The 14,319-nt window shown below is 38.1% G+C and overlaps 1 protein-coding gene across 1 annotated transcript in view; it reads left to right on the forward strand.

Moving 5' to 3' along the window:
- The first annotated feature begins 5,154 nt into the window (after positions 1–5,154).
- LOC103133927 (roundabout homolog 2-like) overlaps positions 5,155–14,319 on the forward strand; it is a 40,883-nt gene continuing 31,718 nt past the window's right edge. Inside the window, exons 1-7 of the mRNA XM_016668301.1 lie at positions 5,155–5,241; positions 5,473–5,593; positions 5,731–5,869; positions 8,306–8,442; positions 9,693–9,704; positions 10,204–10,328; positions 12,625–12,796. Coding sequence (XP_016523787.1) covers positions 5,239–5,241; positions 5,473–5,593; positions 5,731–5,869; positions 8,306–8,442; positions 9,693–9,704; positions 10,204–10,328; positions 12,625–12,796 — 709 coding nt within the window. The 5' untranslated portion in view covers positions 5,155–5,238. The remainder of the gene's footprint in view (positions 5,242–5,472; positions 5,594–5,730; positions 5,870–8,305; positions 8,443–9,692; positions 9,705–10,203; positions 10,329–12,624; positions 12,797–14,319) is intronic.

Consider the following 14,319-nt stretch of genomic DNA (forward strand, 5'->3'; position numbering starts at 1 on the left):
TGAATTTGTTATTAAAACTCTTCATCTTACATGTCGTACGTTATGAAATAGCATAAAAGGATTATTTCGAACATGATGGAATCTACAGGAGCATCGTTGTTTTTATTGAAACGGCGGAAATCTGGCTTTTAGATGACAACCAGTCATCTTTTGAGAGCGGGTGAGCATACAGAACCTGTGGTGAAATTACGAAATGTCCCTTTTCAGGAAAGTGGAAATATAATTGCATGTCCACATGTTAATAAACTGCATGTTAACACAGCAGGAGGATGTCACTTTTGTATGAATTTGGGACAAATTGTAATTTTGACCTACAAATGATGTAAGAAAAGGAAATCAAGAGACGCCATGACGAAAAATATGGTAAAAAATGTTAATATTCGTCCTGCAGCTCTTTGTACAAAATGTCTAGCCAAATGTTTTTACAAAGAGGTGATGGTACGAGAAGGAGCACAACTGGTTCTTAGCAGCAATTTCTAGGCCACAGATTTGGCCACTCAAAGTTTCGGACTTTGTTGCAAATGTTAAATTATTAATGTTATTTAATCACAATAAGAGAACCAGAGACAGGCGTGTAAATGTGTCCTCCGGGCAACATATAGATATAAGTACTAGTCCAAAATGTGTCTGTCAAAATGTTTCCTAATTGCCTGAAAACCAAGCTCAAGATTCAACTTTAAACGGAACAACCTTCAATACACAGTAAGATATATCATGGTTAATGTGCCCCACATTTTTCAGATTTTTGCTCTTTAAAAATGTGAGGTTACACATAGAGGTTGCTCACAGCAGCAGTACTTTCATGATTATCAGCGTATTATTTATATAGAATTCAGATCTCCAATAATGACAGATGCTAGCATACGTCTGCATTCTGCTTTCTCCTAATCTTCAGTTTGTAATCATTTAAATTGATAGTCATGTAAAATATAGTTGTGCAACAGAGAAAAATGCCTCATTGTCTCTTTTCTTCCTTCAAGGATGCTCGACGAGATACGCTGCACAAAACGTCTCCAATTTTTTTTACCGTATATATCCCCTCTTCTGATCACGTAATGAGTCTCTGTATACTTATTTGTTTTCACAGACTGCCACCTTGTCACGTACCTTTACCACCTATTGTTCCATGAAATGAAACCCATTTACAAATTATTCTCCTTCTGATTTGATAAATGTAACTAGCAAATGGGTGAGACCCCTGAATGCCTTGTTTGAATAATTGAGCAGTACTCAATCAAACAGCATTAGGCAGCGGTGGCAGGCACAGCATCTGAAATAATTACCACCAGACAACAGACTACACATTACTGCTGCCTCTGCGGGGGTTCCTCATTTGAGAAAAACAGATTAGAACACCAGCACCTCCACCCCATGTCTCACATGCCATCGTACGCACCACCCACAGAACGCCGCACGGGCCTCTTAGCGAGATCAGGCAGGGGAAAGGGAACAGCCACTACAGCGTGGAAGGCGGTAGGACGGCGGCCATTCATACATACTGTCAGGACTGAATAAATCACTGCCAGACTACCAGCAGCGCTGATGTATTTGACCACGCTTTCACAGCCTTTTAAATTGACAGCAGCCTATTAAGAAGAAATTGCACGCAACAAGTAATTCACTTCCAATTTGCACGGACATGATTCGGCACACTCCATCATAAAGCAACCAAATTATTATTAGAAACAAAATAGAACCCCAAAATTGTAGTGATTTCACATTGTTGTGAAAGTTGGTAATGTCTAAGCACTGCCATGAATATCATTTGGTCAGAGAATTTCTGAAATATTTTAATCTAAATACACATTTGCAAAAACAAGCTAGTATTTCAGCAGGCATATACACACTGAACCCGTTTACATTTTGTCACATAACAACCACAAACCATTATGTATTTTAATAAGATGTCTTGTGGTAGACTAACTCATATGAAAGGAAAATTACACAGTTTGAGAAGGATTTGCAATAGTCCATTTTTTGCAACGTAAAAACTCGAGTATGTACAATACCTGAAAATCTACCCAAACGTGGCCATCCACCTAATGACGGGACAGCTGTAGTCATAGCAACAGCCAAGAGGCCATGTTGACTGTAGAGGAGCTGTGGAGTTCCAGAGCACAGATGGGAGAGTCTGCTGAGGGAAACCATTTCTCTTGTCCCACATCCAACTGAGATCATGTAGAAATATCTGTTAAAATGCATTCAAAGAGAATGGACAATAATTCTCTAGATATCCAAAAGAAAAAACAAAACAAAAAACTTAGTTGTAATGTTTGAATTTACTCATAGCTGCTGAATAGAAATGCACACCACACTTTTCTGATCTGTATTTGTCAAAAATGTGGGGAAAAAAAACTTTATTTTCCTTCAAAACCACAAATCTACACCACATTGTGTCGGTCTATGACACATACTTCAAATAAATCCGTAAATAAGTTTCTCTCTGTTTTCTCTCTACGCTCATCAGAAATGTTCAAATGACATTTTTTTGTTTTGTTTTTTTAGTTTTCACTTACTTCTCTGTCAGTATCTTTACACTTCACGTACCCAATTATCTAGTTTTCAAGTTTTCCCCCTGTTTACGTCTGAGTTTTAAAGCCTCCCGGGACACGATTTAGAAAAGCATTGTCAACACGGGGACAAGCAACGCTGTTGTGTGCCTGGACGGATGCAACGTTGCCTGCAATGGAATGGGTCACTAAGCGTACACTACAACATGACAGCCAACCAGGCATACGTCTGTGCCAAAGTAGTGTTGCAACTGAGACTCATTTACAGCGGGATGTGATTGACAGCTGGGCCAAAGGGCCACTGGCTGCTTCCTGATTTCCTTTTCACTCGAGGTGTCCTCGGGGACTTGGAATTCATGCTACGGTATATCTACAGAACAATTTATGGCATTAATGAGGATAAAAGGCAGACTGAGCACCATGCAGGTTTATGCTGCTCGGAGTTTTACAAACTATCACTTACAGTGAGATATAATTAATCTCTCCCAGTTTTCATTAATTCCTCATACGTTAAAGCAGAAATGACAGTCTGCTGCTATTTTTTTATTTTTTATTTTTTATTTTTTTTATGCAGAAGCCCATAGCTCTTTGATGAGAAAAGGTAAGACGCATCAGTATTTTATTTTTATGGCTGTGATTGATGTCACACACTGCTCTTTATTATTTAAAACGGGCCTACAGCAAGGCTTTGCGCAAAAACAACATGTCACAAGCTATTAATGCTAAGGAGTTACAAATCATTGCAGGATCCAACGTACAATCTCTATTTTTAAACCTAATCCCAACGACGGCGTACAGTGCAGTCTTTCCTGCAGCTACTTAAAGCGGCGGCAGCTTTTAAACAGATATTTGTTTAGCAGTTCTGACAGCATTATGGAGCTTTGAAGATTTGTTCCTTTTAACTTCACCTTAACTACCTCATACATCTGGTCAGGATGCGTTCTCTTGGCTTGTGCGGTAATTGTTTGACACGTACTGTTGGAATAATGAAAATAAGACGCAGATATTCTTAGATAAATGAAAATGTTGACTTGGGAATGATAAAAGTGTTCAAAATGGAATTCTAATGAACTAAAAAGTGTGTAGATGTGAGATAAAAATGGAATAGTGTTATTTTACCCACGCTTGGCTTTGAGAGCTATTTTTTTTATATAAAATAGTCGTCGCCCTCCTTCCAGCTGGTGTGGATTCCTTGCAGAAAGTAATGAAGGAGTTTCCATATATATATATTTATTTTTTTTTTTTTTTCCCGAAACAGGTACTATAACTGTGCTGGAACAAGTCTCTGAAATTTGTTGCTATCACTGAGATGTTTTGAAATGTGCGCCTCCTAAAAGAGGCCTTGCTGCTATTTCACAGGTCTTTATGAAGGACTGTTTGATCCAGTTGATACCCTTAGTCACTTGTACTTTCTTTTCAAATTTGTACGCGGCGTACTGCAAATGCATTTTCAGGAATCCAAGGCCTGATTCCGTGTCTGCTGCAAAAGGACAGGCTCTGCTTTTTCTTTCCAAGGTTTCATCAGAAAAACAGACTCAACCAAACTAGTGATTTTATTGGAACAACTGATTTCTTTCAATCTTATCACTGAAACATTTTTTGCAGTACTTTTATTATGGACAGCCTTCAGTTTGAGGCCCACAGTGAACCTTCTTATACCCCTGAGTTGATGTTGGCATATAAGGCTTTAAAACATCACTGGCTCGTGGCTCGGCTCATAAATATTTTCACTGACCACAAGCTGCTTATATTTACCAAAGCAGAGATTACATGCAAGTTTTTTTTGTTTTGTTTTTTTTTTTAGCTCATATTTATCACATGAGCATCAAGCATTATTCTTAACCAGTACATGTTTTTTTTGTTTTTTTTCCTTTTTTGCTAAGCTTCGGAGGACATAAATTATATAGAAAATGTGTCTTTTGACTCTTTTACATCTGCTCTGTTTGCAATGTCGAAGGTTGTTTTAAATGTATTTCTTTGTATATAATTATAATTTTTTTATTACACTACATTCAATAAACTCAAACTAAAGGAAACTAGTTTATAGTTAGAAGGTAAACTGTGGGGATTTTTCTCAAAAAAAAATGGAGAGGTCACCTTGTGTGGTTGTATGAAATATGAAGATTTTATTTTATTTTATTTTTTTTGGTGAATTCTTTACTGATTTTTTTAACATATACATTACAAACTAAAAACTTAAAAACTTTGACCAGTAAAGCTAAGTCAGATGTCAATGTATTTTTTGTTCTTTTAATTTTGAAATGTTTAATCTTAATTGTAGGAACTTGCTACTTAGCCTGTAGATGGATTTAGAAGTTTTATGTGTGATATTTTATGTGTGAATTATGTCTTTCTCTTATGTGTCTGCTGTATGCACTTGCACTTTGCAATCTACCACCAGGGCTTGGCCTCTATTTTAGAAAACTGTGAAATACTTGCTAAAGAAAAGATCACTTATTCTAAGAGTGACCTTTTGATTTCCAAAACCAGCTGGAGGAAGTCAAATATTTAAAGAAATCATACATCATTACATTTAAAATAGGATTATGTGTTACATCTGCTTTCGATTCTAGTGTTGCGAGATGACTTCCGTCAGAACCCGCAGGACGTGGTGGTGGCGGTTGGGGAAACTGCGAGTTTTGAGTGTCAGCCTCCGCGCGGGCATCCTGAGCCGACCGTATTCTGGCGAAGAGACAAAACTCAACTGGATCTCAAGGATGACAGGATCATGGTGGGTTCACTTTCCAAAAACGGACATGGTGGTAACAACAAAGACGAATAAAATGTGAAGCTATGTTGCCAACCTAAAAAAAAAACAAAACGAAAAATTCATAGAAACATGTCAATCATCTTGTTTGCTGTTTAATGAAAAACTGCATGTTAACCTTACGTTTACGTTAATAATATGTTGCAGTTTAACATATTTTGCTTTGAACTGGTTAGCTAATTTTGCCTTCTTCAGGTCCGAGGAGGAAAGCTGACCATTTCAAATACTAAGAAGAGCGATTCAGGGATATATGTGTGTGTGGCCTCTAACATGGTTGGAGAAAGGGAAAGTGAAAAAGCACAACTTTCAGTATACGGTAGGAAATCTCTTCTCCACTCGGTGTATAATGTAAAAACCGGCTAAGTGCAGAAATATTCACTCGCTCTCTATGCACCGACAACATTTAACCCCTTTGCCTAATTAACACCTACGCTGTATGCGATCCTCATTTAGAAAGACCAGCATTTATGCAGCGCCCTGTGAACCAGGTGGTTCTGGTTGATGAGAGTGTGGAGTTCAGATGTCAGGTCCATGGTGACCCGCCGCCTGCTCTGCGCTGGAAAAAAGAGGATGTGGATGTTCCTCGTGGCAGGTGAGGGCCGGGAGTGAATGTGTGCAGTCCATAATAAGCACGTCTGTCGGTGAGCACTGCAGCAGTGAAAATGAGAACATTTAAGCACTTCTAAGTGTGAGGACAATTAAAGAATGATACTTAAAATTCAGGATTCGAAAACGCATGTCAAACATTTTAATTAGCAGCACATTTTCTGCTCAAATAACACACAAAAGTTTGAGAAATGGGTGTGTGTGTGTGTGTGTGTCTGGGATGTGATGTGTGGATGCTCGTGTAATTCAAACCATATGAGGCCTCTACAGTACAACATGATGCAATCCAGTGTAAGAACACACACAACTGATATCAGAATTTACTGCAGAATGTCTCACCAAACACTCTTACAGATGGACTGGATATTAATAATTTCAAGTCATTGTTGGACTTTGTGGGGGCTAATCCATAACAGTGGGCAACATTAAATACACTGATCAGCCATAATATTATGACCACCCTCCTAATATCGAGTGGTTTTCTCTTTCTTGTTAGAAACATGACTTATTATTTGACGCTGCAGTCAGATGTTATCTGCTGGCTCAGGAAATCAATAGAAAATTCATTAAAGAAATAGCGAATTGAATGTCTTAACTGAAATGGAAATATGTGCCGTGTCTACGAACCATCAACGTCTATTGCAATTATTATTTTCACTTTTTGACCAAATTGAGACATGTCTTTAAAGGCAATTCAACCTTTTGAAAACATATGCCAGTTGCTGGCAGGGTGCTCTGTTGCGCTGTTAGCTTATCTATATTTTGCTAGCATATTTGGTCAATAAAAAGGGTTCATCATGGTGGAACCCGTCACAGTAACAATGTACAACAAGCTGCAGAACTGAAACAAAAGACCAGGTTATGTCCTCCTATTGTTCAGGGATATAGTAAAGACTTTTGGATATAAAAGCAAGGCAGTAGTGGTCAATGGAGCAGCACATAGAATAAACTGTGATGCTTTGTTATCTCCAGCTATTCTGTCAGACCATGATTAAAATCCAGTAATATACAAGCATTTAATACAAAGTGGACGCCTTGCTTCATCTTCACACAGCAAAGTGTTTTTTTTCCCCAGCTGCCGTTGAACTAATTCTCCTTCTCCTGACTCCTTTGAAGAATTTTGCGCCACTCAACAACCTTATTCTGTTTTTCTCTGTCACACCTGTTTTAATGTTCCTGTTTACCTTTAGCATGTTGCTCATATTATTGCAAACCGCTGGGGCGCCACTGCAGCAGAGTGGTGAATGTTTTTAATTTGAGCAGTTATTAGTAATAATGTCGTGGCTGATATGTTTCAGACGACTATTGCTCGGCTCTGTGTCTGGCAGCCTGCTGACCAACCTGGGTTGCACCCTCTGACTGTAAACTATGTCCTACTTCTAGAACCAGTTTCCCTCACTTTCCTCCTTTCACTTCTTTCATTCTTTTCCAAAACCTACCAGCCTCCTGGGACATATGTATCTGGGTCAGGGATGCGCTGTGAATGGAGTCCTCACCAGACTCTGGACGGACCTCCATAACTACCCCCACCAAACCCATCCCCCACATCGATATTCTGCCCACACCCTTTTGGAACATCTTTTCTCGAATGTGACTTTTTCTCACCCTCTGTAGCATTTCTCTGCCTGACTTGTCTTCCATCTTTGAATCAGTATGGCTGGCTAGACAATTTCACAAGATCTTTCATGCCAAAGGGGACCCAGGAGAGGGAGACCTAACTCCTTGCTCCCCTACTCATTTCGTCTCTTGGCCCTTCGAGACGCTTATCTAAACTCGGCTGGCTGAGATGGTTCTCTCACTCTTAACTGCGCTGCTGCCGTCTCACGTTTGCTTCGCTGATGGATACACTCAAATACATGGAACATCTCTATGAATTAGTTATGTTTTACTGCTTGGGCCAATCATCACATTCAGTTTGTCAGACTGTGCCACTCCCTTATTGTCAGACTGTTTGTCTGTGCCTCCTTCTCTCTCTCTCTTTCTCTCTCTTTCTTTTTCTCTCTTTCTCTCTCTCTCTCTCTCTCTCTCTCTCTCTCTCTCGCAGAGACACACACTCTCATGAACTATACAACAACCCACACTACAGTGTGGGCTGTGCGTCTTTATGAATATTGAAATAGTGGAACAATAAGAGTTCTAGCTGAAAGCCCCTTTCATTTTTCTGCGCCTTCATCTCTGAGTTTAATTGCTCTTCTTTTCATCCCATCCCCAGCAATTGCCTGAGAAAGTCTGTTGTTATTCTATCAAAAAAATGACACTTCCTTTTTAGAGCTTCCATGCAAAACGTCTCACACACACAAGTTTGCACACCGTAATGTTTGTTTTGCTTCACAGAAATAACTTTTGAATTTGTATTTACATGATTTAGAGTCTTTATTTGGAATACACTTGTAATGTTTAACGTCTCACACCGCTTCTCCAGGTATGACATCAGATATGACAGAGAGGACTCCCTGCTGAGGATAAAAAAGGCATCTGTCAGCGATCAAGGGACGTTTACGTGCGTAGCAGAGAACCGTGTGGGTAAAGCCGAGGCCTCGGCCTACTTGACCATCAGAGGTGGGTAACTGCTGGTGCTCTCTTTATATATATATTTTTTCTTTTTTTCTTTTTCTTTTTACCAAAGTTTCTTTTAGCCATGTTTTTGGGAAGGTCACAATATGTCTCTCAAAACTTGCAAAACGTTATATTTCTTTTTTGATTCATAATTTGTTTCTGACTCCACACATACAGCTAAGGCTTTCAAGAAAGTTACAGATGACAATTCTTTTTTTTTTTTTTTTTTTTCTGGATAACTTGCCTGGCTAACAATAGCACGTTTACTCTCATGTTTCGATATGACTTAACATGATACTCCATTGGAATTTGGGAGCTTAGTTTTGTCAGGTATTCCCAATGTCCATCATTTTAAAAAAGCCTTTAATGCCAGTGACGGTAATTACACATTGTTTGTGTCCCTCCATCGAGATACATGAAGGTTCTAAAAGTTAATAACTTCAAAACAACTTGAATTATTCAACACACTATTTCTTAAGGGTGACTATCTGAGAAAATGGTACATAGTAATAAAGTAACTAATTAACTTTATGATATGGGTTGAATGATCCATTTGTTATTGTGTTGTTATATGAAAAGCACAACGGCAAAAAGTAAAATATTTGGTGCCTTATTGACTTGAACACAACTATTAAATTTAGAAAGTGTTTACATAAGTATGTGTTTAAAAAATAAATATATGTTATGATAAAAAAAAATCATATACCTTTAATTTCACTATTATTAATACTAATTAAATTATTGAAATTTGTATTTTAACAGCAGAAAGCATATTTTTGGTGTGAATTCAGGGATTCACTCAAACCATTGCTTTTTTTTTTTTTTTTACCATGGCAGTCTCTTATCAGCTCATACTAAATATAGTTATTGAAAATCTCTATTCAGTTGGTTTGATTTTATTTATTGGTCTTTAAATCTCCTTTTGTTTGTATCTAGGTCTGTATCACATGCTGCACATCTGTTTGGTTATCAAACAGATCTTTCAACTGCATACATGCATTTATTTTTTATTTTTTAATAAATTTTGGATTGTGGTTTTCTGTATTGCTGTGAGGGTTAGACTCCATGCCATCCCCTGCTTTGGTGACAGAGTTACCCTTCTTGTCCCTGAGCTTCATGGATGGAAACCCAGCTCCATTTCATTCATTTCTGATTTTCATTTCTTTCTTTTCCTGTCCCTCTGTTCTGCTCCTCTGCTTTCCTTCTCTCTGTGTTGCGTGTCAATGTCACCCACACCATTGTTGTGTCACCAGCTCGCCCCGTTGGTAAGTAAGAGGTGATCCCATTGTGCATGAGCTTATTTTATTTCTCGTTTTTGTTGTTTTTATTTTTCAATCACAGACATGTTCAGTATGCATGAGCTCTTGTTGCATTCCACAAGCACAGTCATCAAGTATTTTTTTTAAGACATGCATATCTGCTCTATCAACCTCTGACTTCCACTGGAAAACTTAATATGTATATTCTGAATTCTTCCAGTATGTGGGTTCAGGTGTGGTTGACGTGTCATAGTTCAAACACTACAATAGAGACGACGTTTGAAAATTTATGACATTTCAGTGGCTTGTTTGAAAAGTAGAAATAAGAACTAGTTCAATGAAAAGAAAACACCCAGTGCATGAAATCCTTTAGCTTGCAGCTCTTCGTCTAGTAGAGATGCACATACTCATGATATAGTCTAAGAGTAACGAGACGTCTACTAGAATACTTTGCCTTTTTATGGTTTTTTTGTTTTGTTTTGTTTTTGTTCATTTTCAAACTCAGAGGCACCTCAGTTTGTGGTGCGACCTCGGGACCAGATTGTGGCTCAGGGACGGACGGCTACCTTTCCCTGTGTGACCAGAGGCAAACCTCAGCCAACAGTCTTCTGGCAAAGAGAAGGCAGCAAGGTGAGCAATTTGAAGAGGTTGGCGCTTGAGTTGGAAAAATAAAGCTTTCATACTTTACTTAGACTTGTCAAGTTTAAAAGCTTGACTTAGACTTGTCTTCTACAGACTTTGACTTGTCTTCTAAAGGCTCAAGACTTAACTTAGGTTTGTGGAGGGACAACAGGGTAACTACTTTGTTTCTGCATTTTACAAAAAAATTCTAAACATTTGAGTAGAAAATATTAACTTTGGATCTTCTTTGATAGTATTTGACTCTTATTTTGACTCGTATTATCTGCAATTCTATTCTTTAATAGTATTTGAGTCATCACATCTTTGGCTTAAGATGTAGTGTAACAGTTCAATGCAGAAAATGGCCCCGATTTTGAAATTGTGGCAAAAGACCAGTGTTTTTGTGGCATCTGGACTAACTTAGATTAGTTATATCTCAATATCAAGAACTCTTTGATTTATCAAAAAAGGAATGGCGTCGCAAATATTAAATGAAGATTCCTTAAAACACAATTTGTGAACTTTTGTAGCTTTAATAAATTCCTAAAATTAGTAGTTTTAACGCTTTGGCATTTTGACCAAGTTGGCTCGTCTGTTATGTAGAAGTATTAGACTGATAATCTAGACAGTATAAGAAAAGTCAAAACGCTGACTGGGAAAAATTTAAAATCAACATGTGATGTTGAAAATCCAAGTAAACACACATCAGATTTATTTAAATCAATGTAAAAGACTATTTATATTCTAAAGTGAAGAGATTTTTGGGGATTTTGTAATCAGGTCCGGTAATGCATTGAAGCATCTCTATTGTCGCTGCTCCATTTTTGATAGTGGGATTAAGGGTGTGAAATTAAATCCCTAATCCCAAAATATACAGGATAAGGTCCATTACTTTTGCAGTGACATCACCATATTTCTTTTCTTTACAATTTCAAATATCAGCTGATCATCCAACAATGGCACTTCAATGAAACATTAATACCACCAAAACGTCAGAAAATATTTTGCTTAGTAATTTATATTTGGAAAATTTGAATTCCATTTTGACTTTTGCTTGCAAGGTTCTGTCAGCCAGGTGTTTTCGCTCAATGGTATGAAACTGAATAATGTTGTTTTAGCATCATTGTTGAAGAATTTGAATTGTGTTGATGCTATGATGTCCACATGCGAGCTATGCATTACATATGAGACCTGCAGCATTCATGGGGTGGAAAAATCTGTGCCAGCCCATTTCATCTGTTGATCAAATTGTGAATGCTTGAGGGTCAAAGGTGTAGAAAAGTGATGCTGGAGCATCTTCCTATACAGTTGAAGCAAAATGCCTTAAAGTTCAGGTAAATACACTACAAATAAAAGAATAGATAATATAAATGAAGAGATTAAGTAAGTGTATGACGTGACTTTAATCAGACTTACCAAAACATAAGCGTTAAACCTCTCACTCTCGCTGATTTCAACTTTCAGAATATGTGGCACATTTCTCTTTTGCTTCAACCGTTGGTGCACAAACCGACGTCCATAAAGAGCTAGCGCTTTAGCTAAAATGTTTGGATTAAAAAGGAAACAGCTTCGACTAAAAGGATCAACCCAGGTCAGAACAGAATGTGGTTCTGTTCCACATATATTTAATGAAGTGGTCATTTATTATCAATCCACGCCCGTCTGACGAGCCAATTCACTTTGCGAGACACAATGTCATGTGCTGCATTAGCGTCATTAGACATAATGAAAGCAGGCTAATGTCCTTTCCTGTCCATCAGTTGGTCCGCCTGGGGTGCAGAGGCACAGAGCCCTGATGCCTCAATTTCATGGTCATGAGTGCAGGTTATCACAGCAGGAGCAGTACTTTGGTGAGAAACTGTAATTCTAACCAAGCAAAAGAAACATTGACCCCCTTTATTCAACAAGATTGCACATAGCATTTTAGAATATCAGGTTCTGCAGACATGTATTGATTGTAGCACTTATTTCTTTGTTTCCATTGTCATCCAAAATGGATTTCAAAACATGTCTTCAAGAAGAACATCTGAAACTTTGACACCAATGCACATCAGAATAAGACACTAAATAGATTAACTGGTTGTGACACTTTTACACTATTAACTATATAGAAACTAAATCATGCTAGTTCAGTAGTTCGGTAATATGACTTGGCTTTCTTTTATGCTGCTGACGTTCACCAGTGCAGCTGAATTTTTCATAATAAAGTAGTATGTATCTGTCAATACATGTTTTGTTTATAAAAAAGAAAAGAAAACATCTAATCTCAATTTACATTTTTTTTTCCAAACGTTTGCTTTTGTAGGATCTGCTGTTTCCCAATCAACCAGCACAGGGGGACGACCGGGTTTCTGTGTCTGTAAATGGAGAGCTGACCATATCATCTGTGCAGCGCTCAGATGCAGGCTACTACATCTGCCAAGCCCTCACAGTGGCAGGCAGCATCATGGCCAAGGCCCAACTGGAGGTAGCAGACGGTAAGGCGGGACCCAGTAGCACATGCACACCGTCCTCACCTACAGGAAAAGAAAATGATTTTTAGTTATGTGATCTACTGCCGGAGTAGTGCTCGATTCAGTCCCGAGCCGCTGATTAGTGGGTCGACGTTTCTCTACTTCAGCAATATTGACGAAACTCTAGCACCTCGCTAGCTACTTGCATTATAAATGGAGTGTGTGTTTGATGTTGGTCTAGCTTCACCTGTGATCCCTTTGGTGCTTTCATTTCATGAGAAACACAAACACATAAGCTTTGCAGCACGGCTGACGGTGAACAGAAGCATCTGCCCACACTTGTAGTTTCCTGACAAAGATCTCTTAAGTTCTAAAAGCCAGTCACCCTCAGTCATCTTTTCACTTCCAACTCTCTGTGATGGAAAAATTAAAAGGCAGAAACAGTCTAAAACCCCCTTAAAAATGTCTGCTTTGTGAAGAGACACTTTACACTTTTTTATTTTTTATTTTTATCAAAGCTTTAATGTCAGCATTAAGTGCTCAGCCGCTGGCAGCTGGGAGTTGTTTCCACTCCTCATTTCATGTGTTTCTTGGCTTTTTTTTTTTCGCCCACACATTATTAAATTAACAGAATGACTCCTGTCCTGTCACTCAGAGGAGACAGATCAATATCAAAATGTTAGGTGTAGAATGCGAGCGATGGGAGAAACGTCTGTGACAGATGGGTGTAAACAGAGACGGAGAGTGTTTGCTTGAGGCCTGGGTGGATTTTGGAAGTTTCCAGAGTTCCATTTGTGGAATTACTTAAGATTATCATGTGGCGCATCGTACAACAGGGTTTACATGTGGATAAAAAGTTTTTAAAGGGGCAAATATGGACTATTTATCACTGAATTAAATTTGCATCTGACAAAATCGATTTAAACTTCAAAATATGGCATTTGGCTGGATTAAAATATGCATTTATTCATATGTTCAGCATCTTTGTATCAAAAATAACTTACGTTCATAAAGCCACTCTATTTCATCATATCATGCAAAAGAAAAGAGATGTTTATGTGGGGAAAAAAATGTGGGTGTTAATGCTTTACATATATGGTATTGAGTGAAAAACAGCAGAAACAAGGATTCTAGGGTGTGAGAGTTACTTCTGACAGAAACATTTTATTACTTTGGTGGTTAAAGCTCATTTCGATACAGAAGTGGCCCCTGAAAAAGAGCAAGACTTTAATATCGTAGTTTGCTCTGCAATCACTTGGGATGATGATGAGTTGCCTTACAGAAAGGATATTTTCGTAGAAATGTTCCTTCTTTTTCCAGCAAAGACCAATCTTACGATTGAAAAAAGAAATTATTTGCTTGCTCCCAGTGAAAAAGGGATAAGAAAGTTCAAAATCTCTCGCTGTCCATCCATCATCAATTCTTTTGTTCCCGATCCATATCTCATAATCTTTGTCGTATGTTGAACCGGACCGGAAATTCAAGATGTTAGTTTTTTTTTTCCAGATGTTTATTCTGGAAGTCTGCAACAGTGTCCACATTACAGT

The sequence above is a fragment of the Poecilia formosa genome, unplaced genomic scaffold (assembly GCF_000485575.1).
Source record: "Poecilia formosa unplaced genomic scaffold, Poecilia_formosa-5.1.2 Scaffold14, whole genome shotgun sequence".
In the NCBI taxonomy this organism is placed as follows: Eukaryota; Metazoa; Chordata; class Actinopteri; order Cyprinodontiformes; family Poeciliidae; genus Poecilia; species Poecilia formosa.